Here is a 23,816-nt window from a genome sequence, read left to right on the forward strand (position 1 = left end):
CCGCCCTCACTTCTCCTTCCCTTCTTATGGAGCTGCTCCCCTTTTATGGACTCTCCGGTCACCGTTCCCACTCACATCCCTTGCTTAGGGAAAAGCCGGCCAAGTAATGAAACGGCTTCCTGGAATCGGCGGTTTCGTGTGAAGTCGTGATCGCCTTCCCTCTTCCCATCTGTCGCCTCAGTTTACGTGCCCTGCTAGCCTCCGCAGGCCACAGCTATTCCCTGCTTTGGGAAGAGTCGGGAAAACGGGGAAATTGCTAAAAAGAGAGTTTTCTCCGCACTATATCTTCGTGCTAGACGTTGGTTCGTCAACAGTTGACTTAGCTCTGGGTGGGGGCGTTCAAACATGTCGTGCTGTCCATTCTTTCAAACGGCCGCTGTCACTCCAGGGGTGCTCATACACACACAAAGAAGATGCTTGTAGAAGTATACGACTGGCCTACTCGATGGGCACATCTGGAGAGCCCATTTAGTTATTCTAGGAACCTCACTTCCTAGGAACATCACATTCGCCCCCTCTTTTTTTTGAAGACAAACGATACAGTCTGTTTGTCTTTACATCACACTTGGCGTCTTGTAATTTGAAAGTCTGTCTTTCACAAAAGTGCCGGACAGCTGTACACAGATGTCCACAACTACATGCCCCTTTCTGATACCTGGCATGGTCAGCACAGTCTTAGATACTTGGGAAACTATGTACATTATTTCAACTATTTTGGATTCATTAAATATTTACAACTTGTATACCTCGACTTCGGAGGGGATATCTACATTCTGTGATTCTGGGCGTCGGGAGCGGCATATCTACATCTGTTGTCACTTGTTCGGTTTGAGAGATACGCTCACACAATTCGAGCGCCGCAAAGTGATCCGGCCATGCCACACCTGACGGGAGTATGTCACACGCTTCTGACGTGTCAGCATTTTGGAGTTTAGACGCTTCTCTAGAATCAGCCGCTTTATCATCTTGCTCGGAATTGGCGGCCGTATTCGATATCATTTGCAGTTCGTCATCGGGATAGGGACCATCTCCGTGAGCCCTCTTTAGCCGATTTGCATGCACCGTAAATGATGATTGTCTCCTTCCCGCCCTTTGCAGCCGATAGACGACAGGTGTTACGACCTCCATGACCCGGTAGGGGCCCTCCCACTTAGGCTGTAGTTTACGTGAGGTGCCCCTTTCAACATGACCTACTTGAAGGTAAACTCGCTCTCCAATATTGAATTCTGGGTCCTCGGCTTTTGCGTCATGAATTTTCTTTCGATTGTCCGCGGCCCTTGCTAGCGTCTCCTTCGCGATATCATGTGCTACCTGCAAACGCTGAGTCAGTTCTGCTTTGTAGTCGTCCAGTGTGCCATAGTTCACGACCCGGGGCGATGCGAAAACCTCCTGTGGCAAGTTGGGATCCCTCCCGTATAGCAGATAGAACGGAGTCTCGTTTGTACTCTCATGCGTAGCCGAGTTGTACGCGAACATTACGTACGGAATCCATAGGTCCCAATCCCGTTGATCTCGCGATACAAAATGCGACAGAAGTCCTTTGATGGTCTGATTCAGCCGCTCTACGCTTCCGTTTGCTTCCGGGTGATACGGTGTAGTTCGCAACTTTTTTATGCCCAACAATCTACATACCTCTGACATGACTTTAGAGGTGAAATTCGAGCCTTGATCTGTGAGAAGCTGCTCTGGAATACCGTGCTTTAATGCTATTGTTTCTACGAAACTTCTAGCAACTGTTTCTGCTTTCTGATCTCGAATGGGAATTGCTTCGGCATATTTGCTGAGGTGATCCGCAAAGACAAGTACATACTTGTTCCCCTCAGTGGTAACCGGTAACGGCCCTACAATATCCATTGCGGTCCTTTCGAACGGATGGCTCACCTCGTCGAATATCTGCAGAGGTGCCCCCTTCTTGTGCTTTGCGGTTTTTCTAAGTTGGCAAGAGTTGCAACGCGCACAATACTCGGCGATTTGTTTTTCCATGCCTATCCAAAAGTACCTCTTTTCAATCCTCTGGCGGGTCTTCTTTGTCCCATAGTGGCCCGAATAAGGAGCGTCATGAAAGGCCCTCAAGACATCCTGCACGAGTGTTTTCGGAATCACCACCCGCCCGGTTTCCACTGCCTGTCGACTGCGACACGAATGTCGCGTAAGTCTACATAGTAAGCCGGCCTCATTCAAAATATACCCCGTGACGGAGCCTGATTCCCTGATTTCGCTTATAATGCCTGCCATCTCCGTGTCATCGAGCTGCTCCTTCCTGATTTTCTCCCCGTCAATAGTTGGCACGTACGCGGTGATCATGTTTATCTGTGCCGAGGCGGAACGACTGAATGCGTCGGCGTTCGTATGGTGCTCGTCCAGCCTTATGCTCTATATCAAACTCGTACTCTTGCAACTGCAGGTTCCATCTGGCCAGTCGACAATTTGGATCTCTAATGTTCATTAACCATTTAAGTGGCCGACAATCAGTTACAATCGTGAATTTTCTGCCATAAAGGTAACACCGAAAATGACGGACGGCCCATATTACCGCTAGGCATTCTTTTTCTGTTGCACTATAGTTCTGTTCTGCCTTGTTAAGTTGTCGGCTTGCAAAAGCAACAGGGTATTCGCGATTTCCGTATTTTTGAGATAGCACTGCTCCGACGGCGTATTGAGATGCGTCTGTGGATAATGTGAAAGGTTTCGCGAAATCAGGATACCTTAAAAGGGGTGCTGTTACCAACGTGTCTTTCAGGCATTGAAATGCTCTTTCTGCATCCTCAGACCATTGAAACTTAGTGTATTTTGAAGTCAGGAGTGTCAGTGGTTTTGCCGTTTTCGCAAAGTCTGTCATATGTCTACGATAGTACCCAACCAGACCTAAGAGTTCCCTGACACCGCGCACATTCGTTGGTCTGGGAAAATTTCTAACGGCCTCTTCCTTCGCAGGATCAGGTCGCACACCCTCAGCGGACACGATATGGCCTAAATACTTGACTTCGGACATCAGGAACTGACACTTTTTCGGTTTCAACTTTAGCCCTGCCCCGCTAAGCCTCTTTAGAACGGTCTCGATGTTCCTAATGTGATCTTCGAATGTAGAACTATAGATGATGATGTCATCCATATAGACGTGGCATGTTTTACCTGCTAGTCCATCTAAAACCACATCCGCGGTGCGTTGCCACACGGCTGGACTGTTAACCAAACCCATGGGCATACGATTCCACTGATAGTGTCCGTTTGGCGTATTGAAAGATGTCTTTTCTTTATCATTAGGATCCATTTCAATTTGCCAGAATCCTGATGCCATGTCAACAACTGAGAAGTACTTAGCGGAACCCAATTGGTCTAATGTTTCTTGGATGTTTGGTAGTGGGTAGGGATCGACTTTGGTTACACTATTTAGCTTTCTATAATCAACCACGAACCTAAACGTGCCATCTGACTTTTCAACCAGCAGGGCAGGAGATCCCCAGGGAGACTTTAGACGTAGACTTTACGTAGACTTACCTAGAGTGAAGTTTAGCGTGTAGCAACCCTTCACGTTCACTCTCCCTCCTGATATCCTCATAAATCCACTATGACGAAATTTGCTCGCCGGAATTGATTCGCTCCCGTTTTCTTCTTTCAGTTTTTCCAAGGTGCGTTCGCTAATCAGCGTTATTCGAGACCCGGTATCTACAACAAATCTGAGACGACATCCGTGTACTGTGCATTCAACAATCGGGCTGGTCTCCTCTGGATATCTGACTACTGCGATTTGTTTGCGGTGTCGTTTGCGTCTTCGGTACCCGCTAGTTTTCCTTGCGCTACTCTTTCCACCGCATACAACTACGTTTTCTTCATTTCCCCCCTTGCAACAGTTTGCCAAGGGGGATTCTACTCGTTTTTTTGAACCACGGGCACACTTCGCGAGTTATGCGGACAATTCCGCATCAGATGACCCGCCTCGCCACAGTTGTAGCATCGCCTGGGATATGAACGCCGGAAGGGACGGGAGGACGTCTGGGAACTTTGTTGTTGGGCGACTAACAGTTTCTCTAAAGTCGCTAGTCTTTCCTTCAGGTCTGTGATCTCCTTGTCCTTGTTGGTGCTCTCCTGTACTACCCGAATGCGAGCTACGCCACTACTGAGAACTTCGTTGGCCTCTTCTTGGGCCGCGACATCGACTGCCTCGTTGAGATCTTTTGGATTCCGAGAAAGGACGAATCGGCGTACTGGTTCCCTCAACCCGCTGACGAACTGTGTCCGCATCTGTTCCTTCAGCAATAGATTCGCGACGCTCGCTGTGTCATTTGTGACACCACTTCCTTTACTAAGTGTTGCATGGCCTAAAACCTGAATGCGTGTAGCGAACGATCGAACGTCCTCTCCAACCTGCTGTGCGGCACACATGAACTTTTGGAGGCGCACACTGTAAGGTTCCGTGTCGAACCGTTCAATCAAGACAGTTTTGAGCTCTTCGAACGTTTTGGCCGTTTTAGCTTTCTCATCATTCCATATGAATTCCCTAGCTGATTCGGTCATCTTACACTTGCACATGCAAATAATTTGCTCATCGCTCCAGACTCCCATCTTTGCAACCTGCTCTAACATATTCAGAAAATCTCTAACGCCCGATCCATCTCCCGAGAGGTTAGGAATGAGATGGCTGAAAGCAAGAATGCTAGGACCCATTGTCGGACCTTTGGATGACACCTCTAAGGACATTGTGACCGGCTGAACGTACCAGATATCCCGATATTTTCCACTCTCCTTCCACGCACTTTAACGGAGGGGTCCTTATGTAAGGGTCTCCGTTAATGCCCCAAAGCAATGGTATCCCACCGCTGCCACCAATGTGATGACCGCTCCCGGTAGGAACGACAGCACACGAAATAGGGGTACCTTTGGGGTAGTTTGTGGAAGGAACGAGGCCAACACCAGTAAATAATGGGCACACAATTTAATCTAACACAAGAGATCTGTGCACAGGCTGTCGGCTCACCACAATTGGACGTTGTCCTTGGGGCACAATCTGTGACGGCACAGTGTTGATGGACGCTGTCGAGCTGCTTGTTGAGATGTTGCACAGTCTGAAGTCCGTGTCGGGCCCTGCGACACCAGTTGTTCCGGATTCCCCGTCCGAGCGATGACTTCCTGCTGCAGGCGGTTCTGTGTCGAGTCTTGGTCGTCCGCCCTCACTTCTCCTTCCCTTCTTATGGAGCTGCTCCCCTTTTATGGACTCTCCGGTCACCGTTCCCACTCACATCCCTTGCTTAGGGAAAAGCCGGCCAAGTAATGAAACGGCTTCCTGGAATCGGCGGTTTCGTGTGAAGTCGTGATCGCCTTCCCTCTTCCCATCTGTCGCCTCAGTTTACGTGCCCTGCTAGCCTCCGCAGGCCACAGCTATTCCCTGCTTTGGGAAGAGTCGGGAAAACGGGGAAATTGCTAAAAAGAGAGTTTTCTCCGCACTATACCTTCGTGCTAGACGTTGGTTCGTCAACAGTTGACTTAGCTCTGGGTGGGGGCGTTCAAACATGTCGTGCTGTCCATTCTTTCAAACGGCCGCTGTCACTCCAGGGGTGCTCATACACACACAAAGAAGATGCTTGTAGAAGTATACGACTGGCCTACTCGATGGGCACATCTGGAGAGCCCATTTAGTTATTCTAGGAACCTCACTTCCTAGGAACATCACAAGATCAAGAAGAGATAGCGGGCTCGTATCATGGATGATGACGAATGCGCCATGAGCGCTGTGAACTATTGGGGTACACTCTTAAAAATTAACTACACCACATAACACGCTCTTAGCCAACCATCATCCCGAATGACAACGTGATAACTTGACAAAGACAATGACAACCCTTGATTTGATGAATATGGGAGGCGTACGCCTTTTTTGTACCGATTATGCCGCACCTAGGAGAAAAAAAAAAAGAAAGAAAAAGGGAAGGGCTCCGCCTCCCGTTTTCAACAAATCGGGCAAGAAAGTTGTCATTCAGGATGATAGTTGGCTAGGATGGTGCTATATGGTGAAGTTCATTTTTAAGAGTGCAGAGAAGAAGGAACACTAAAGCGTCTCCTGCGGTCTTGCGGTTGTTCCTTATCTTCCGTCACCCCCGTGTGTCAACCAGGCGGATGAACAGGAAACTGGCAGCCGGATAGCTGATCCAAAGAGCGCATTGGTGCACTGCTCCGCGCAAGAAATATGTAAACCGAAACCGATGAATTACTCGGAAAAATCAGTAAGAGTCGACGCGTTTTTTTCTTGCAATATTTTTTGCCTGAAGGTCCCGATTCGTAAAACAGATGTTCCGTAAGCGTGCGAAGTAAAATTTAAAAGTTAGAATGATTATTTAATTAGTGAGCATATGCAAATGAGCCGCTCACTACTCAGTTCATGTCCGATGTCCCGAGGATCTTTATCAAAAAGAAATTTCTTCGATGGCGCCACCTGTTCACGAATTATTCAGCCGGGGGATTTTCGTGAAACACCCTGTAGAGTGCAATACTAATGCTGGTGTAAACGAAAGCTGTTGTCTGTTCCTGGTGTAAAAATATAAGTATCCTTACTTGAAGGCAACTGTAGGAATTGTGGCCCAAACAAGGAATTCGGTAGACAGGGTGACGGTATTCAAGACCTTGATGTACCATGCCAGCTGGCGCCACAGGTTCATCGTCAGGATGATGGAAAAGCCGAAGACATGCGCAAGACTACTGCTGAACAGCAGACCCAGGAACAGGTAAATCAGGGGTTCCTTTCGCCCATCTTTGTCAAAGAAGGCGGCCACCAAAGACTGCACATTCAGTGAGATTTCCACAGGTAAGATCTTGTGCTAGTTAGTTATTTTGTATGCCTTTCACAACACAACAGTTTTAACCTTCCGTCCCGTCAATTGTGCTGCATTATTCAGATATGAACTCTTACCAACTTCCTCGTTTTATCCGTCTGGTTTCACAACACATTCTACAAGGACAGGGTGAACAATCACGTTGCAAAAGTGCCAAGTCGGGGTCGAACTCACTTCGCATTGTCTGATTTTCTTTTTTCTGTCACACATATTGTCGCGTAGAGTTCAAATTAAAAGTGAAGCAAAATCCAACCCCATGATTTTGGCCATCCTGTTTTACACCCGTGCCTCACGTTCACGAAAAATGACACTGTCGTCTACGTGCAAGAAGATGTGCACTCTCAGAAAAAAAAGGTGGAGCAGTTACACCGTTTAGGAGGTAATAGGAGGCAAAGTTCTACACTCTTAAAAATGAACTTCACTGCATAGCACGCTCCTAGCCAACCATTATTTCGAATGATATCGTTATCTGCTCTGATTTGTTGAAAACGGGAGGCGTACGCCTTTTTTGTGACAATTATGAACAGCATAAGTGTCACAAAAAAGGCGTACGCCTCCCGTTTTCAACAAATCCGGGCAGATAACAATATCATTCGAGATAATGGTTGGCTAGGAGCGTGCTATGCAGTGAAACTCAGTTTTAAGAGTGTACAGTGCTGGACAAAAGTTTACGGAACGCGCGAGCGGCGTATTTTCTCTGGGCAGAGACACCCTAGCGGCGAGCGGAAGCGGGCGAGTCCACGCGTTCAGAGGGATGAAAGAGTGTGCTTGTGGCGACCCACCGTGGTAGTAGTGGTAACTTTGCTTTTGAGTGTAACGAACGCCAAAATGGCTTCGTTTTCGGTCTGCTGCACCGAGCGCGAGTGGAAGTCCCTCAGCTATCGGAGAGATAACAGGGCGCTAAGATGAATTGGGGTGACAACGGGCTGCAGTGCCTAGCTTTTTTTCTTTTTTTACGCCTCAGCGTAATGTAGCTGACATGGCCTGCGCAGAGCCCGGACTTAAACATCATCGAAAACGTCTGGGGCAGCCTGAAGAATAGGATGAGCAAGAGACGGACGCCTACAAGGAGCAAGGACACACTCTGGGAATTTATAGAAGCAGAGTGGCCCTTGCTACGTGAAGACGTGGACCTTGTCCGTCGGCTATACGCTTCCCTTCCTGTGCGTATGGCCCCAGTTATTGCTGCGAAAGGGGGCCGACAAAGTATTGAGACAGTATCATCTCCCCTGCCTCTTTTTTTTTGTGCGTGTGTTCAAGGGTATACGCTCTTTTCTTCTGTTTTTGTCTAACAAAAAAAAAAAAAAAATCTAGGCACTGCGAGCCCGTTGTCACCTCAATTCATCTCAGCGCCCTGTTATCTCTCCGATAGCGGAGAGACTTCCTCCCGCGATAGCCACTCGCGCTCGATGCAGTAGACCGAAAACGAAACCATTTTGGCGTTCGTTACACTCAAAAGCAAAGTTACTACTACTACCACGGTGGGTCGCCACAAGCGCACTCTTCCATCCCTCTGAACGAGTGGACTCGCCCGCTTCCGCTCGCCGCTAGGGTGTCTCTGCGCGGAGAAAATACGCCGCTCGCGCGTTCCGTAAACTTTTGTCCAGCACTGTACCTGCTACCTCAGTCTCATAACAGAACTTCACGGCATAGCACGTTGTCCGCCAACCATAGCCACGAATGATAGGGTTACCGCTTCTGATTCCGTGAGCGAGGGGGGGGGGGGGGGGGCGTACGCCTTTTTGTAGCAATTTGGATATATGATAATTGCTTTTACCACACTTTTCCATCCATTTATATGGATGTCGTCTTATCAGACGCTATGTCGATCTACACTCGAAAAACTGAACTTCAGCGCATATAGCACGCTCTACGCCAACCATCGCCACGAGTAATAGATTTATCGCTTCCGATTCGTGGAAAGAGGAAGGCGTACGCCTTTTTGTGTCAATTACCATGTATCCAAATTGACAAAAAAAGGCGTACGCCCCCCTCTCTCTCCGAATCAGAGGTGATAACCCTATCATTCGTGGCAATGGTTGGCGCAGAGCGTGCTATGCGGTGAAGTTCAGTTTTTAGAGTGTAGGTGGTAACTCTAGAAGTTACCACCATTACACACCTTTTTTCTTAGAGTGTACACTCTTAGAAAAAGGGAGTTACACCTTTTAGGAGGTAATAGTTGTCGCATACGTTGTGCCTAAAAGGTTGCAATGTTCTATCTGCTACACTCTAAAAACGGAACTTCAGCGCATAGCACGCTGTGCGCCAACCATTGTCAAAAAAATGATGGGGCTATCGCTTCTGATTCGAGGAGAGAGGAGGGCGTACGCCTTTTTGTGGCAATTATCATATATCCAAATTGCCACAAAAAGGCGTACGCCCACCACTTTCCTCGAATCAGAAGCGATAACCCTATCATTCGTGGCAATGGTTGGTGCACAGCGTGCTTTGCAGTGAAGTTCTGTTTTTAGAGTGTACCTTACTCTCTGCCACGAATGACAGGGTTACCGCTCCTGATTCGGTGAGCGAGGGCGGCGTACGCCTTTTTGTAGGAATTTGGATATATGACAATTGCTTTTACCACCCTTTTACACCCTTTATCAGACGTTATGTTGACCTAGGCGGTAACTATAGAAGTTACCACCTTTTCACAACCTTTTTTCTTAGAGTGTATAGAGTGTGTTGGTCGAGTTGAAACAAATCAAAGCAACGCGAAACAGACGAGGACGGACGCTGTTCGTGTCCGTCTTCGTCTTGTCTTTATTATCGTCTAAGGTTATTCGGATCGCGAATGCCGTTTTCGGCTCGAGCCACACGCTTAAAAATGAACTTCACCGCATAGCACGCTCCTAGCCAACCATCATCTTGAATGATATCGCTATGTGCCCTGATTTGTTGAAAACGGGAGGCGTACGCCATTTCTGTGACACTTATGCTGTTCATAATTGTCACAGAAAAGGCGTACGCCCCCCGTTTTCAACAAATCAGGGCGGATAACGATATCATTCGAGATAATGGTTGGCTAGGAGCGTGCTATGCGGTGAAGTTCATTTTTAAGAGTGCACACGGCCCTTTTTAAAGGGACAGTCTGGACCAGAGATATGAAGTACATAGGCCTTATCAGATCCTTCCTCATATCTTTCCGAGCCACTATGTAAAATATTTCGTCTACATTTGGCTCCGAGAAGTTGCAATGCAATTTTCAATTTGCGTCTTTTGCATGAAAGCCGTACTTCGAACAGTTGTGACGTCAGGAGCGTTCTCTTCCGCCCTTTGTGACGTCTGCTCAGCTCCTCTCGGTGGGCTATGTGTTGTGCTTTGTGTGTTGTGCGTCGTCGTTCCTGGTTCCCGTACTTTCAATACGCACGGCATTCCTGCTTTGTATTAATGGTGACGACTGGTTCCTGCATATGTGACTGTGTTGTTGAGCTATGATGGCATAGGTGTTGCTTAGTGCATCGTGAGAACAAGAAGGAAAACACAACGGCACTGTCATTTTTCGTGTTATGCGGAGACCGAACCCCTAAAACACTTGCGGTAGCCAGTATTCACTGTCCTGGATGAAAGCTCGGTGCAGTACCAATGCCTTTTGAAGAGACAAGTAAGTATTATTAAGTGTCGACATCGTTCTCGTCACAGATTTGGCCTACGCAGCATAAACATTTGTCAGGTGGATCTCTCTGAGTTACAGTAGCAACACCTGCATAACAAATGCCACAAGCAACAAAGTTCGGAATAACGTAAGTTATTAAACCAAATCGCCAATCCCAATTGGGTCAAGTCTCAACTGAAAATCTCACTTTGCGCCTCAACAAATCGCCGACTGTTGTTGTGTCGTCTTGAACAATTGTTACGTGGGGAACAACGGTGACGTCACGGAGAATCCGAAACCGGATATGGGTTAACCGTAGGATTTAATTCATTTTCTCTAAAACGAAGAAGCCTTCACCTTTTCTATTTTACGTGGATGATATACGTGTGGAGCACAATCGAATGTCGTCGCAATCCGAATACCCTCCGGAGGTCCGGACTGTCGCTTCAAGGACATTAAGCACGATGAAGGTGATGCTGCCCACACACTAAAGTAACCTCTATAGGTGAGGTTTCGGATTGTCGCGAACTTCATTATTGTCTGATAATTCAGAGTTTCTCGCTGTCGTTTGTTTTTGACAGCCGGAGTAATATCCGAAATTCGGAGAAAAAAGAGATGTCATTGAAACGGCATACTCAGAAAAAGATGGCTACTGTTATGTGGCAGCACTTGGGGACAACGACATCTGCATCACGATCACCTGGCGACGTGAACATATCGAAATCCGGATATTCGTTGATATAGTCGCAAGGGAGCTTTCGCTTGCGTCACGTCTTGTTGTCCGCGTAGCAACAAATAGCTGCTCTTTTAATAAGACAATTTATATGTCACCTGCGCCCCCCTGTCCACTTTGAGGAGAAGGCTAAGCACAATTAACAGAAAAGAGAAAAGGAAAGACCACTCTACAACACGAGATAGTTTCTTAAATTTTAGTTTACACAAGTGTGTCGTCACGATATTCAAGCTGTTGGAATGCCACCGACGAAACTCAAAAGACGCACGACAACACCAAGAGCAGACGTAATTGTTTTGCAAGTTGCCAAGTACGTTAATGGACCACATTATTTAAGACACTAAAAGTGATCAACATGAAAATAAATTTAACACTATAAGTATATCTCAACATATTATTTTCAGGCTGTATTTGTATCAAGTTGTATTAAATTATCATTATTAGTAGTAGTGTGTTATTTGTAGTATTGCAAATTATTGTATTATATAATATATTAAAAGTGATCAACATGTAAATAAATTTAACAATATATCTCAAGATACTAAAGTATTTTCGAGCGGTAGCTGTATCGCATGTATTTTACTTTATTAAGTGGGCCGCATCCTCTTCATAAAAGGACGTGGGACACGAGCTTTGTGAATAATGACATTCGACATCCGAATGGCTTTAGGCTCTAATGTCGTCTGTCGTGCTCGTGTTTCACGGGTAGGACACAAAAGTCACAATTTTCCCCGAAATCGTTTTATGTTCACTTCAACGCACACAGATGGTGCGGCCTACTGCAAGACGATTAGGGGATTCGAATTACACCTCCCGAACTGATACCATTGATAGTGCATTTGGGGATGGAAATGCAGGCCGGGTGAGAATGAAAACGCGAGGGCGGGGATGTGGACGTCACTGTCACTCCTTTGACGATCACTTGCGGTTTGCAGCAGACGGCGCAGGTGGAATAGTTAGGTCTGCAGCGCGCGCTGCGATTACTTTTGCGCTTCATCAGTATAGTTCGAGCGGATCATACGGAGATCAGGCTTTATTATCGCAACTGTAATATTGTTTATTGAATTAAAATTACTAAATACAAAGCTTAGGGATGGAATTATGGGTGTCATTAGCACAGGCTAGTATTGACTCCCACAGCTCATCCTCAATAACATTAATTCACAGTCACATAGAAAGACACTGAGAAGCAGTGCAACGACATTAAAAGTATTACCCACATACACTTACACTACAATTTTACAGCAAAATAATTAAGATGAAAGAATGGTTGAGCTGTTCATCACATAGCGACGTAAGCGACGTAAGCTGCGCACAAAATGCTTGCCACATTTTAAGTCGGATGGCAGCATATTCCACAATCTGATACCATAGCTTTCTAGCAACCGGCTCCCATAAACATTGTTTGCTCGAAAAGGTTTGAAAATAAGACGTTGTACACTCCTGTTATTTCTAGGGCACAAATTAAACCCTGTTGTGCCATGATATTCCCCGGTATTTATTATTTTATACACTAGCTTCAGGTACCAAAAGCGAACTAAATCAGGTAATGGTAGTATGTTAAGTCTCGTGAAAAGGTCTACCGATGGATGCCTCGTGTGAGAGAAAGTTATCAGTCTTAGGCTTCTTTTCTGCAACTTAAATAGAATTTCCTGATAAGCAGGGAATGTATTTCCCCATGAGGTTATACAATAGGACAAATGAGATTCAACGAGACAAAAGTAAAGTTGTCTAGTTACATGAATAGAAAAACACTGACGAGCCAAAAAGAGAGCGTGACAAGACCGCGCTACATTTCTCGCAATGTAATCGATATGCGGTTTCCAGGTGAGAGACGAATCAAGCAAGACACCAAGATATTAAAACTCCTCTACCTGTTTAACAGATTGACCTTCAATACTCAACTCAATCTGCGTGCCGACTGTGGACGGCTTTCTAAAAACAACAAAGCATGTCTTATCTATATTTAACGACAGATGATTCGCTCTAAACCAGCGTGCAATGCAGTTAGTCTCACTCGAAATAGCAGCTTTAACTTCCGTCAACTGTCTTACCACTGATAACAAAACAAGTGTCGTCCGCGTACATACATGTGGACATTTTGTCAATAATTAAAAAGTTGATTAAATATCTTCGTTAATTAGTCCCCTAATTCAGAAAAAAATACGGTTTCCTAGTATAGCAGCCCCGTCGAGTAATCATTGACAAAAGTAAAAGCGTCCTAAGGCAACTCCCCTTTTTATGAAAACTTATTGCAGCTAAAAAGAAACCCCCCCGTGTATTCAATTCCATCTACTAAAAATCCTGAAACGAGCACGTGCTTTGAAATGTCCATTGCCGAATTTTGCTCTGCAAATGCCGAAACCAAAACCGCGCGCCTCAGGGGCGCATGACCTTCGACTTTGGAGGCTTATCTGGGCCGCAATGCGGTTGCCTTGGCAAGCAGATCAGTTCCTACTCCAATCATCTCCGTCGCTTCAAAGCACGTGACCCCCTGGCGTGGAATGAACGCTGTCCTTCCTGCGCTTGTGATGCGCACGGTTTCGGTCGTTTGCATATTAAAACTGGGCTATTGCAACATGGGTATTTCAACGCACGTGCTCGTTTTAGAATTTTTTAAAATAGAATGGCTTTCAACGATGACCGTCTCTCATCCTGCTATCTTACGTTTGCCCGAAAGTCCCTAATTGAAGAGTTAATTAATGAGTTTTAGGTAATAGAAATTGCATACTTGCGTCGAGAGGAATGTCCTCCTGGCCGTATAACCGGCACTGTGCAAAAGCGGGATCTATGTTGCGCTTATAGTTTTTCTTTTAAATCTGGTGCAGCAAAAAAGAAAGAAAAGGAAACACGCCGTGTAGAATCGCGGCGCGTAGGCGTATTGTCACGTGTTTTCCCTTTTTATTTTCTTTTTCAAGCTCCTTCCGCTTTTTTTGGCACCTGAAAAGGTTAGAGTACTGACTGAAAACAAGTGAACGCGAGGTTTTCGAAGGCACTGTCATACAACTTTCCAGTTGGCACTCGGTCCTAGAATTGATATGTGAAAACGTTCGTCATTAACCTCAAATAATTAACGAAATGGGGGCACTAAAAACTGGCTTGCGCAAAATGACTGTCAACAATAGCAGAGCCGACTTCATTAGCGTAATACCGTCGTACATGTACCGGTTTTTTTTTTTTTTTTTTGCGTGCGACGCCTTGCTAAAACTAGGCCAGCGGCGTATCCAGAAAATATTTCGGGAGGGGTTCTATGAGGACTATACATGGGAGAGGAGGATGTCCCCTCGTTTCCCTCTCCCAAATGCAATACCAAAGGTACCATTTCCTGCCAGAACCCCCCGATATGAGTCACTCATATAGTAAATTGAGAATTTGTACGCAACGCTATTGGAACTACTACGGGAGAATGGGAGTCACCAGCGTGTAAAAGGGTTTCCGTGTGGTGCTTACCTTTGGTTCCTTCCTTATGGAATACACGTAGAGACAAATGTTACACTGATCCTCGCGGCGCTCGGACACCCATCGCTGCATGCAATATCGGTGCGTGTACCCGATGGTGCCTACGGAGCAAGGGAAGCTCAGTTTGAGAATGTTAAAGAAGTACAGAGGGCCATCCAAAATATTTTCAGATTAAGACGTCTGATGAAAGTGTGTGTGTCAATTTACCGAGTAGCACGAAAGGTTTTGATGTGTGCAATTTGTTTTCCAGAAAAAAAAGACGAAAAACTAAGATAAATATAGCTCCATGTAATATAGCTAGTAATATAGCTCATAATTGTCACAAAAAGTCGTACGACTCCCGTTTTCAACAAATCAGGGCAGATAATGATATCATTCGAGACGATGGTTGGCTAGGTGCGTGCTATGCGGTGAAGTTCATTTCTACGAGTGCAAAGCGTCTCTAAGGTAAGAGCGCGCATGCGCTCCTTTCTCGGATTCTATTGGGCAGACGGCTTGTGCTTGCGTTGCTAGCGTCGATAGAGTTGAAGTTGACTCAACTGCTTACGGTGCGTCGGACAAACGGCCTTGCGGAGAGAGCTTGTCCATTTCCATGGCAACGATCCCCCGCAAGCGCACGCAGCGCACGTTCACACTGATGCATTTTCACGCGTTACGGATGCGGCGTGGCACAGTTGTCATGATAACGAAGTACGGCGAACCGAAAAGCGCACGCACCACATGAGCTGGGTTCGACCGAACTCCATGCGGTTATCTCCGGTTGCGCAGCTGACCAATGAGCGAAGGCGCTCCGTGCAAACGCATCACTGCCCGTTCATGACTGACTGGAGAGAGGAGTCGTGGTGGAGGGGGGTGGAGGCGTGATTGGTCAAACACAAGCGATTTCCGTATCAAGAACACATGTGTCTGAACAGCGTGTCGTACGGCAATCGCATCCGCACTCGATCAATCGGTCGATACAGTACCCGCAATGGAGAGAAGTTGCAATGTGAACTATTCCGCGGCTCTGACATCACGGCAAGCATCACCGCAAGTGGGACACTGTGGAAGAGATCACGTGCTTACAACTACAAATGGGAATGGCCGTGGCTCTCGCTCGTTTGACGTCGTACACTCTTAAAAATGAACTTCACCTCATAGCACGGTCCTAGCCAACCATTATCTCGAATGATATCGTTATCTGCCCTGATTTGTTGAAAACGGGGGGCGTACGCTATTTCTGTGACACTTATGCTGTTCATAATTGTCACAGAAAAGGCGTACGCCCCGTGTTTTCAACAAATCAGGGCAGATAACGATATCATTCGAGATAATGGTTGGCTAGGAGCGTGCTATGCGGTGAAGTTCATTTTTAAGAGTGTAGCTTGAAGAGGCACAAAAGTGCAAAATTTCTCCTCGCAGAGGAAAGATATGCCGTTACCTTTAAAGTAATATACAAAAGAAACGGGTCTCATCCGTTGCGTCGATTCATATGAGCGAAAGAAACCGCCAATTTCAGATTTCCCTCTCTCTCTCCTTCAGAAGAAGCGCGACAATGTGGAGAGGCCTCTGGTTGGTCTCCTCAAACGATCTTCCGCGATGATTGGGCATGACGTTTGGAGGGACCAATGAAAGCCCGCTCCGCACTGTCGGCCTCTTCAGAAGGAGATGAAGCGAGAAAGAATGAATTCTGGTAACTTTCGCTCACAAATCACGAACGATGCAAGCGAGGAATACCGTTCATTTTGTATTACTTGCAAGGTAACGCCATCTTTCTTTGTGGAAGGATAATTTTTTGCAATTCAGTTCCCCTTTAACACGTTCTTGCGTTCGGGGGTTTTTATCGTCAAATACAACACGTAGAAATTCTGCCACGTAGAAAATTGGGACTGCCTGAATGATTTGTGGCCTGTTTTGACCATTTCCATGTTTACGGCCATAAATGAACTTTCTGTGACTATTATTGTTCAATGCGCTACTATGTGATGGTATGGGACTACCTGCATAATTTATGACCTGATGTGACTATTTCCTTGTTTACCGTTATAAATTGACTTTTTCGTGATTATCACTGCACAGTACGCTGCTATGTGATAGCATGGGACTACCTGCACGATTTATGACCTCATATGACTATTTCCTTGTTTATGGATGTAAATCGACTATGCCTACGCTATGCTCTACACTCTAAAAACTGTACTTCACCACATAGCACGCTCTGGGCCAACCATTGCCACAAATGATAGATTTATCGCTTCTGATTCAAAGAGAGAGGGGGGCGTAAGCCTTTTTGTGTCAGTTTGGATACATGATAATTGACACAAAAAGGCGTATGCCTCCCTCTCTCCTCGAATCAGAAGCTATAAGCTTATCATTCCTGGGAATCCTGACAATGGTTGGCGCAGAGCGTGCTATGCAGTGAAGTTAAGTTCTTAGGGTGTACTACGGGATGCTATGCTATGCTCAGCCTGCATAGTTTATGACCTCTTTTGACTATTTCCTTATTGACAGCCATAAACTGGCTTTTTTGTGACTTTTACTGCTCTATGCACTACAATAGGATAGTACGGGACACTATTGCATTGAAGTGAAAAGAGTAATGACAAGATAACCAGATAACCCGAGAATTCAGGATTAAATTCCACGGCATAAGGATTAAAATTTGCAGGAGGGGGATTAAATTTAACAGAGGAAGGAATAAAACCCACGGTGTAAGGATTAAAAGTGGCGGCATAAGGATTAAATCCCACGGAACAAGGATTAAAAGTGGCGACATGAGGATTAAATTCTACGGTATAAGGATTAAATTCCGCGGTATAAGTATTAAATACGACGGAAAAACCTGTGGCTTTCGGAGATGGCACCAGTTTAGCGAAATCGGTTGAGATGAAAGGATACAAAAGAGCTAGGTGGCGAGCGCGCGTATTTACGGTTTATTTCTGCTTTAACTGTGCGGACAAGAAGCATGACAAATATTTAAAAAGTTGTGCGCATAAAATCTTGCTTCATGTCACAAGCAAACACTCCCCATCTTGAATGACACGCTCGCTATTATCCGACAACACCGGGCCAAGCTACCAAGGAAGTGCTCTACGCCATCTTCTCGTCTGCTCCTCTGCACCCTTCCGTTGCACGACCGGGATGTGCGTCGTGCAAGAAAATCGGGAACTAGGGCAGAACTATAGGTCATACTCCCCCAAAAGAATGGGGACACCCAGGTGCAGTGCGAGGGCATGACAAAAAGAATGCGACTCTTTGAACTAGTTCAGGAGGTGCAGGTAAAAAGAACGCAGCTCATAATTCACGCTTTCCACCGTTATCCACCTTCCACGCTTTCCACCTCTCCTTCTCAAGAAGTGCGAAAGTGCGGAGCGAGCTCTCATTGGTCTCCTCAAACCACTTGTCCAATAAATCATAAAAGACGCAACAGATGACGTTGGCAACATGTCCCTGAGCTTGGGGAAGGAAAGGGGGAAGGAAACGACAGGTATACACTATTTTACTTCTATGTGCAACAGATGAATTCCGTTCCTTTTGTATTCCAGTCAAGGTAAAAGCATCTTCCATTCCGCGACACGCTAAAGACAGAACTTCACCGCATAGCACGATCGGAGCGAGGGTTATCGCTTCTGATGCGAAGAGAGAGAGGGCGTACGCCTTTTTGTGTCAGTTTGGATACATGATAATCGACACAAAAAGGCGTACGCCCCCTTGCTCTTCGAATCAGAAGCGATGGCCCTATCATTCGTGGCAATGGGCGGCTCACAGCGTGCTATGCGGTAAAGTTCTGGTTTTAGTGTGGAGAAGAAGTTTTCGCTCTTGACCGTGTATCCACGCGAGCGACATCCCCACTGAATATTCTAGTGGAAGTTCCGCCGCGTGCCTGATCACCGTGAGAGGCGTAGCAGACGACACCACCGGCCCTATCGTCTGTTACGGAATATCTTGTGGCTGAGCCTCACGATATTTGTTGAAAGAGTACGAAAAGATATTTCATTGCCTGACAGCAGAAATGCGGCAACAGAAATCTATGACGCTTTGTGCATTCCGCTGGAGTATTCTGGGGAATGTCGCTCGTGTTAATACACGGTCAGTGTATTCCTTTAAATGGTAAGCGATAATTCAGTTGAGCATCTGAATCAGTCGCTGGAGACACGTGTTTCTGAAGTTCTGTCGGCCGCGGTGAGCCGTAATGTGTGTGTATTTTGGAAATATTTATTAGCGAGACAGGATTAGTGATGCAGACTCGCCTCATTTTTCTCCCTTACCGCCTTTGCCATGATATTTCCGTACTGAATAGAAGGTTGTTTACCTCTGCAAAGACATGGCTGAAGCAGTAAACCCGCACTGGTTCCCAGGAAGCAGATGCGGCAGACTGCCGCGCCTTCACTGGTCATGGCATCCGCGGGCGAGCCGGACGCCGCCAGGAACATGCCGCCACGACACAGGGCCAGGACATCTTCTTCCTCATCTTCCCCTGCTTCTTCCTCATTACGGCTTCTCTTATTCGTCTTCGTCGTCCTGCACTGAAGGGTGCTCACTAGATTTTCAAAATGCGAGGCGCCGTACTATAGCCCTGTTGCGCTGGGCCAGGTGGCGCTGCAAACCTTGTGTGTCAGCGCCGCTAGTGGCGACCTTTTCAACACACGGCCGCTCCCTAGCAGACGACGCTCAGTCTACGCTGGCTAACTTGGTGTGGCGTTATCATTTATAATCTGTTTTAGGGATAGAAAAAAGTCAAAAAGATCGACAAATTATTTCAAAAAAAGTTGCTGAAACACGTGTACGATGTGCGGCACGATGTACATATGCAGAACGTGTGTATGTCGCGAATGACGCTGTTTGTAAGGGTGTTTAGTGTGCTTCTCTGGTGCACTGGGGGTGCCAAAGTATAAATTTCATTCTGAGAAAAACCAGGCTTAACGAGAACGAGGCAAAGATTAGTTCGCAGGGTGCTTATCGAATTCAATGGGGTCTTAACAGAACGTTCGTCGCTATAATTGATGACAGTTGAACAATAATAACGGGACTTCTAAAAGAAACGCAAACTGTTTTATGGTTCAACACACAAATAGTTGCTCTTTCCTGGAACCTTTGGTTGTGTTCTCCACGTGCCGAATGTTCACGGCGCTACCATGGACACAGAATAAACAGCCATTAGGCAACGCAGTACCGATGATTTCGAAGCATTTTCGGGAACAGCATGCAGCGTGAGTGAACTTCTCGACTACTTAGATTTGGAATCAGCTATCATATGTCCACCTCGTTCAAACAGACGTCTATAACTTTTTCTAATATACGTACGGAACCAGAGGTTGCGCACGTATACATGCACGAGGCTATATGGAGTTTCTGGTAACGATGACCCAGTGAAAGAATTGCTAAAAACAAGTGAGCTGGTGAGTGTAATTCATGACAGTAAGACCCCGAGACGAGGGACGACGAAAACCGACACATACAGATGTCTCCAAACTCTGTCTGCGTGTGTCTGTTTTCGTCGTCCCTAGACCCGAGATCTTACTGTCACACAGCGACAATTATCCGAGGCGTGGACTGCACAGTCGACTTTTAGCATAAAAAGCGGAAAAATGCAAAGCAAATTCAAGAAGACGAAAACTATATCTGGTCAAAGTTTGTGTGTTCTATTTCATTAGAACGGATGCCGATATTTGTCTACTTATACTATATACACTAATTATACTTGGATATTACATAGCCGCAATGCAAGTCTATGACTGAAAACGGTAAACTGCGGCAGTAGTCACGAATAATTATTTCAGGGCTTCATATTTTAGGAATTAGCTGGCTTTGAAGTACAACAAAGATACCACCGCCTGCATATCGCCGGCAGCCGGAATAACGCTGCCAGTTGGGGACATTTCTTTCGGGGACACCTTTTCCGGGGGCTTTTCTTGGGCGGGCAAGTCATTGCCGTAGCCATCTTCTTGCTGCTATGCGTACGCAACACTAGTTTGCGATTTTAGTAGAGTTCGGTTCCATTCGAGCAGAGTTCGATTTCGAACTCATCCTTTCGGCGAACTCTGATGCGTCCTACCCGTTGCTATCAGTTACGCATACGAGGCGGGAGCGGCCGCGTGTCGTAGCATTCCGACGGTAGGGGTCAGAGTGGCGCTCCAGTCGCTCTCCTCAAAATAAGCGTCGGCTTGGAAGTTGTTACATAAGGAATGAACGCGTAAACTTTACGGTGGTGCTGCAGGTAGAACAGGATTGCGAAGTCAATAAAATAAAATATAACGCAACATGCTTGATGAGCCTCTCAGTGAGGATCGAAGTCCTACGTTGTCCAAAAAAGTTAGAAGTGCATTTAGGACCGAGCGTTGGTGGGCTGAATCTGACCATAGACCAAAATAAAAAATCAGTCTATTGTAGAGAACATTTTAGTGTCCTCCGTTATGTTCATGCAGTTGTAGATCTCTCTACGCGAGTATTCCTCCATAAAGAAATCTCGGCATTTATTTGCCAATCATTTGTTTATTTTTGTTATTCGTATTTAACATATATTGTAATATTTATTTTATTACTTACGTAATATTAATGCGATGCGTAAAATATAACACCTCCTTTGTAGTGGGGCAGTGCGGCAGCCAGCATAGGCACGTTCATAACACAGCGCACGCGCAATCGAGCGCGCGCGCTCGTGACTTTGTGAAAACGGGTCGCGAAGTGTTATATGATGAGCTACAGAGTTATTCTAGCAAACGTTACACATTTCGATCGCACTGTAAAAATAGAAGACTAGGTTTGGCCCATCCCAAACTTGGCAGACCGATAGCCATTTATCTGAAGTTTCATTCGAATTTTTTGTAAGCGCTATGGTCATGTAGAAAGAAAATTAAAAATAAAGCAAAATCTCGCCCCATGCATTTTCAGTGGCCTATCCCACACAAACACCGCCATTTTTTCTTGTGTCTGCTTCACATTCACCTCGCTTTCCACAGGTAGCGCTGCCTACAACGATGTCACATGCCGATTCTGACGTTATGCTCCAATCGTCTTGTTCCAGTCTTGTTCTGTATGCTAGTGCCACCTGTGTGTGGTGAAATGAAACTGAAGCGCACAGAGCAGAAAATGGCGGCTTTTGAGTGAGATAGGCCATTGAAAATGCATGGGGCGAGATTTTGCTTGATTTTTAATTTTTCTTCTACAGGACCGTAATACTCAGAAAAAATTCCAACAAAACTTCAGACAAATGGCTACCAGTCTGCAAAGTTTGGTGCTGGATGAACCCAGTCTTCTAATTTTACGATGCGATCAAAATGTGTAACGTTTGCACACAGGCGGGTTTACGCCCAGGCGCACATGCTGTAGGACAGCGTATGCAACTACTGGACCACTAATTAGCTAAAATCCATTAACTTAGTAATTAGATGTTTCTAAGAATGCGAGATAGCAGAACTGGAGCCAGTCATTATTAACTACATGTAATCTATATCTATATCATCATATCTATATCATCTATATCTAACAAGTCTCTTTTGTACACTTTCAAGGTAATCGGACTAAATCTTGGAAATACTGTTCCACATGACAGTGGTAAACACTAGCTTACTACGAACAAGACTATAGAAGAGACAGATGAGTGAATGATAATGGGAAAAATCAGATGTGATGTGATGTGATGTGATAGAAAAAAAGGGGGGGGAGGATTGAAGTCACGACAAAGTCAGGCTGGCTACCCCAGACCAGAAAAATTAGAAATACGAGTGTCCTCATACACGAGCCACAAGAAACATGGCGATCAAGCTTTAAAGCGTTATCAAACATCACACAGATGTCCCGTATAAGCCCAGCTCGCTGTATATTCCCACCATCTAGGGAATAATCGTACAGCAAGGTTGACTGTATGTTCTCTTGTGAAAGACCCAACTTTAGTTTTTGATACGTTCAAACAGATATAATTTAGTTTGCGCCAGTCATTAACTTCAGCAATCCTCATCTGTGCAGATACACAATCGGCTACCGAAGACACCGGGTCAAAAGAACTTGTGTTGTGACACTTGGATAGATGTGGTGCATTACATCATGTACACATTGCATTGCATACCAGAGTGTTGAGGGAAAAAATTCTTATTATTTTTCTTTGTGTCGTACTTGGCGAGATATAAACCCTTGAACACACGTACCCGTCAAGCTCCGGCCATCCCGTTGGGAGTCGTAAGCACGTGACCTCTCTCTCGCGCTTCCTAACTGGCGGAGACGCCTGCCGTGACGTCAGAGCCACATGAGTTTCGGAGCAGCTCCCGTGACTCAACGTGCTGGCCATATCACGTCGGGACTGGGAGGTACACTGGTCTGAATCCCGGTGCCGGCAAGTGCTGTCTGGGGTTTTTCCTGGGTTTTCCTCAGACGCTTTCAGACATACGTCGTCACAGTTCCCTTAGAACTCGGCCCAGGACGCACATTCCCACAGTGCGTCAGTCGTGACGTTGACCTCTGTGAGGCCGACAACGGCGAGTCCTTTCACCAGCACCACCACCACATCATGAGTTTCGGTATTCGCGAGCCGGTTTTCTAGGCGTCTATTACCCCCTTTGCAACCGGCGCCCCAGTTCAAACCCGGGTCACCGGGTTCGAATTAGGGCGCCGGTTGCAAATGGCAAGCGTACCCGCAACGGCAAGCAATATAGCGTGTGTCCGTAGCTACTGAGGACCCCCCCCCCCCCCCCACACACACACACACACACTACCCGGAAAATCTCCTCAACGTTCGTGCAAACGGGCCAAGATCGTTTTCGCTTTTGCGCATGTACTCGCTTTGTTAACGTAGATACGAAAATGAGACAGAGTGAAATATCAAATGTGTAGCGCGATGCGAGGGTATAGTTACAGGTCACTACCGATTCTTGGAAGTTGCAGTGTGGTTGACGCGCATGCGTTTTCAGTTGTGAACCGTTGTTGAAAAGAAGCGATATGTAAAATAGACAACGACAGTGCATCAACCGCTCCCTGCAGTCAGTTCGCTCGGTAACTTCGAATATGGAGAACATAGTTCCCTGCCCACCACACTCTCAGAAATAAAAGGGTGGAGCAGTTATACCTTTCAGGAGGTAATATTTGTTACCTATATGTTGTGCCTAAAAGGTTGCAAAGTTACCTACACTGTTAAAACAGAACTTCACCACATAGCACGCTCATAGCCAACCATCATTGCGAATGATATCATTCTGTGTCATGATTTGTTCAAAACAGGGGGGAGGCGCCTATCTGG

The 23,816-nt window shown here is 46.1% G+C and overlaps 1 protein-coding gene and 1 long non-coding RNA gene across 2 annotated transcripts in view; one reads left to right on the top strand and one right to left on the bottom strand.

The window, feature by feature from the left end:
- Positions 1-23,816, top strand: part of LOC135400249 (uncharacterized) — a 199,934-nt gene that overhangs the window by 12,940 nt on the left and 163,178 nt on the right. The gene's annotated exons all lie outside the window — the stretch shown is intronic.
- LOC135378507 (E3 ubiquitin-protein ligase MARCHF2-like) overlaps positions 1-23,816 on the bottom strand; it is a 28,905-nt gene that overhangs the window by 3,506 nt on the left and 1,583 nt on the right. The window contains exons 2-4 of the mRNA XM_064611550.1: positions 18,900-19,127; positions 14,600-14,709; positions 6,547-6,770 (exon numbers count right to left, since the gene is read on the bottom strand). Coding sequence (XP_064467620.1) covers positions 6,547-6,770; positions 14,600-14,709; positions 18,900-19,127 — 562 coding nt within the window. The remainder of the gene's footprint in view (positions 1-6,546; positions 6,771-14,599; positions 14,710-18,899; positions 19,128-23,816) is intronic.

Source organism: Ornithodoros turicata, chromosome 1 (assembly GCF_037126465.1).
Source record: "Ornithodoros turicata isolate Travis chromosome 1, ASM3712646v1, whole genome shotgun sequence".
In the NCBI taxonomy this organism is placed as follows: domain Eukaryota; kingdom Metazoa; phylum Arthropoda; class Arachnida; order Ixodida; family Argasidae; genus Ornithodoros; species Ornithodoros turicata.